Source organism: Pteropus vampyrus, unplaced genomic scaffold (assembly GCF_000151845.1).
Source record: "Pteropus vampyrus isolate Shadow unplaced genomic scaffold, Pvam_2.0 Scaffold322, whole genome shotgun sequence".
Lineage (NCBI taxonomy): Eukaryota > Metazoa > Chordata > Mammalia > Chiroptera > Pteropodidae > Pteropus > Pteropus vampyrus.
Window position 1 is genome coordinate 580,551 of NW_011889103.1, and position 3,527 is coordinate 584,077.

A 3,527-nucleotide genomic window follows, 5' to 3' on the forward strand; every position below is an offset into this window, starting at 1 on the left:
GGCTCGGGTACCAATCTGCCCAAGGAGCCAGTTGTTAAACATTTACCAGCACCGGTCAGGGTTTGTAACTGGGTCCTGCATACACAGTCTCTCCTCCTTCATCCTCAAACACCACACAGAAGCTCAGGGCTGCCAATGGCTCTAAGAGCTGGTGGCGGGTGCCCCCTGGTGGCAGCTTTAAGCACCCATCATCATTGATGCTCGCCAACGTAAACCCCACATCTTGGAGAAGTAGACGGAAAGCCAGACCCTCCAGAAGCTCTCAGGAAAAAGGAAGATCTGCTCCCTGCCTGCCAGAAGGACTGGCTGATGAGGCTCTGGGAAGACTATTCAGATTTCTCCCCAGTCTTTCAGCCTCTGGGGCCGCAACCCCATAATGTGGATCTCCTCTAGCTGATTTTTCTGATCGTTCTCGAAGGAGAAGTGAACTCATGTTGCTTCCAACACATCAGCTCTCCTTCTCCAGGGTTAGCCATCCCAGCCCACAGTGGACACCCCTCTTCCACCATGGCCGCCACCAAAGCACCTCGAACTCACCTTCTTGTGTATCCTACTGGTTGTAGAGGTTCGGGGAGGGGCAGGCACTGCTCCACGTCTCACCAATTCTGTCCCCCACAGCCCCCTGCAGGCCATGTTCCCTCCTGCCTTTCCCCAGTCTCTCCTCTTCCCCCCAACCCTCTTTCCTGAGCTGCAGCCAGTACCTCCAGACTCAGTGCTCTATTTGAACTCCCTCTTTGCAGGTTATGTCCTGGAGGGGTGGGGTCCTTCACTTCCAATGAGGCTGCTGGAGGTGCTTTTCTAGAAGAGGAAAAGTCTCCCGAGATGAATTTTTCTCCTCTCCTGGAAGGCAGAGCAGTGTGCGCCCTAAGCGGCAGCTTCCTGCTCCCTGCAGGAAAATGACTACAAGGCATTGGGAGGTAGAAGATTAAGAGTCTGAATCTCTCCTCTGTCGCTGTCAGCAAGACAGTCACTTGACTTCTATAAGCCTTGGCTTTCTGATCTGACTCGCAGGGTCAAAGTGGGTTTCAAATGTGGTGATGCATGCACATGGTAAGTGTTGTTTAAATGTCCTGGTTTGCTGGGCTTGCAGAATTTCCCATGATGTAAAACTTTCAGTGCTAAAATCGGGAAAGTCTCAGGCAAATTGGGACCTCTGGTCACCCAATACTTAAATCAGGGGTCAGCAAACTTGTAGAGCCTAATCCAGCCTGCTGCCCGTTTATAGCGTTAAAATAGAACTCAACCAAACCCATTTATCTATGACATATTGTCAGTTGCCACATTCATGCTGCTATGATGACAGAGTTGAGAAATTGCAGACCATGCGGCCTGCAAAACCTAAAATATTTACTGTCTAGCCCTTTAAGAAAAAGTCTGCTGGCCCCAAACTTTAAATGAGAGCTAGTCAGTACTTCTGAGAGTTGTACAAAAGCCTGGTAGGCTGTAGCCGTGCTCACCTGTGTGAGGAATGGGTGGGTACTGGTTGTTAATGGGAGACAGGCCTCGTGTGGAATGAAGAGGTCATGGGGGGCTTCCGGAGAGGCTGGCATTGATGTTTAGAAGGGGTATTTGTCTGAGATTTGGGGAACCCAATTTCATAGGCCAGAAGTGGGTCATGGCGGGAGTCAAATCAAGCGGTCCCTGAGGCCAGCTCCCCTTTACCCCCCAAATAGCCTGAAACCTTCCCCGGGTACTCAAGGAGATACCAAGATATCTCCAGTGTTCAGTGTCCAAGAGACAATACTGAAGTCAGCCTAACAGCCTGTGCAGGTAGTTCCTTAAGGGCTGGATACGAACAGCAAAGACCAATTCCCTACCTGAAGGAGGCGCCCCACCTTAAAGCATTCAGCCAGCATTTGTTCGTCAAATATTTATTGAGTGCCTGGACTGTACTGGGCCCTGGGCTGGGCAGTGGGATACTTCAGTGAACAAGACAGAGCCCACCCTACAACACTGACACAGAGGAAGGCAAGAGAGGGCAGGATCGGGGTTACTCTGTCACCAGAAGGAAGCTTTAATCCATAGAGTCTCAAAGAAGGGTGTAACCTTGGGCTCTCCACACCTGACCCAGCCCTCACAGTGAGACCTCACCCTGAGCTCCCCAGAGAGGAATCCAAGAAAACCCAAGCTGCCTCCAGTTGGGTAGTAGCAGGAAATGGCCTCTAGAACATACTCATCTCAAAAAAATGCATGGTGTCCATGGCAACCAGAAGACAATGACAGTGAAGTGGGGCAGGAAACCCTGAGTCCTCCTGGGTTCATGGGAACAAGATTCCAATGGCCAGGAGGAAGGAGGAACCTTGGCTGCTCTTGGTCCTGTTGGAGCAGCTGCGGGCCCTGCCCTAAAGATCCCCATCTCCAGGGGGCTCCAACGAAGCCCAGACTTGTGGAATAGAGCCTGGGTGCTCAGCGGTGGCCTGGTGGGCTGCAGAGGGAGCAAGGAGGCCAGGGGTCCTGCTTAAGAGTTTGGGCAGGGGGAGCTAAGGGAGGAAGCTATGCAGGGTGAGGTCATCCCCCTCACGGTCCTTCCCGGGCCCCACCTTTAGGCCCTGGCCCTTGGTAGGCAGGCTCCCATTGGCTGTAGCTGTGGGCCCCTCGCTCCCCTCAGGCAGTAGGGATGAGATGCAGACCATCTCCGTGGGCGAGTAATTGCGCACAGGGTACATGTGGTTCTTGCGGGAGAGGCGGACAGCCAGCACCACGGTACATACAAGAAAGATGGTGGCCACCAGTGCCAGAATGAGGATGGCCAGCAAGCACTGCTTCACCGGGATGTAATCCAGACTCCCTGTGGGGCTGGGGGCCACAGAGCTCTGGGGAGAAAGACCTTGGCTGTTTTTCCGTTGGTAAATGAAGCCATTAGAGGAATTGCTAGCTGACACAGTGGTTCCCCTGTGAGGATCAGAGGGCACAAGAAGGGCTGTGGTTAGGTCCCTTGTGGTAGCAGGTTGTATGGATGGGTCCTTCGTGGTGGCTGGATCTGTGGACATGGCCTCTGTGGCAGTGGGCTCCGTGGTAGGGTCTGCTGTGGCAGCCGGCTCTGTGGACAGGGTCCCTATGACTGCAGGTCCCATGGACGGAGCCTCCATAACAGTGGATTTCATAGTCAGTGCCTCCGTGACTGCGGGTTGCGTGGTCAGTGCCTCCGTGGCTGCAGGTTGCATGGTCAGTGCCTCCGTGGCTGCGGGTTGCGTGGTCAGTGCCTCCGTGGCTGCGGGTTGCATGGTCAGTGCCTCCGTGGCTGCGGGTTGCGTGGTCAGTGCCTCCGTGGCTGCTGGTTGTGTGGTCAGTGCCTCCGTGGCGGCTGGTTGTGTGGTCAGTGCCTCCATGGCTGGTGGCCCCGTGGACAGGTCCTTGATGGTAGCCAGCTCCGTGGATGGAGCTTCTGTGGATGGAGCCCCCATGATGGGAGGGATTGTAGTGACCAGTTCTTTGGTCAGAGGACCCAGTGTGACAGGAATCCCCTGTGTGGCCGATTCTGTGCTCAGATTCCCAATATCTGCCCCTTCTGTATCCAGGCGAGCAGA

General features: G+C 54.4%; 1 protein-coding gene across 1 annotated transcript in view; it reads right to left on the bottom strand.

Moving 5' to 3' along the window:
• Positions 1-1,879: 1,879 nt before the first annotated feature.
• The window catches only part of SELPLG (selectin P ligand), an 8,979-nt gene continuing 7,331 nt past the window's right edge, over positions 1,880-3,527 (bottom strand). The window contains exon 4 of the mRNA XM_011377800.2: positions 1,880-2,865. Coding sequence (XP_011376102.1) covers positions 2,481-2,865 — 385 coding nt within the window. The 3' untranslated portion in view covers positions 1,880-2,480. The remainder of the gene's footprint in view (positions 2,866-3,527) is intronic.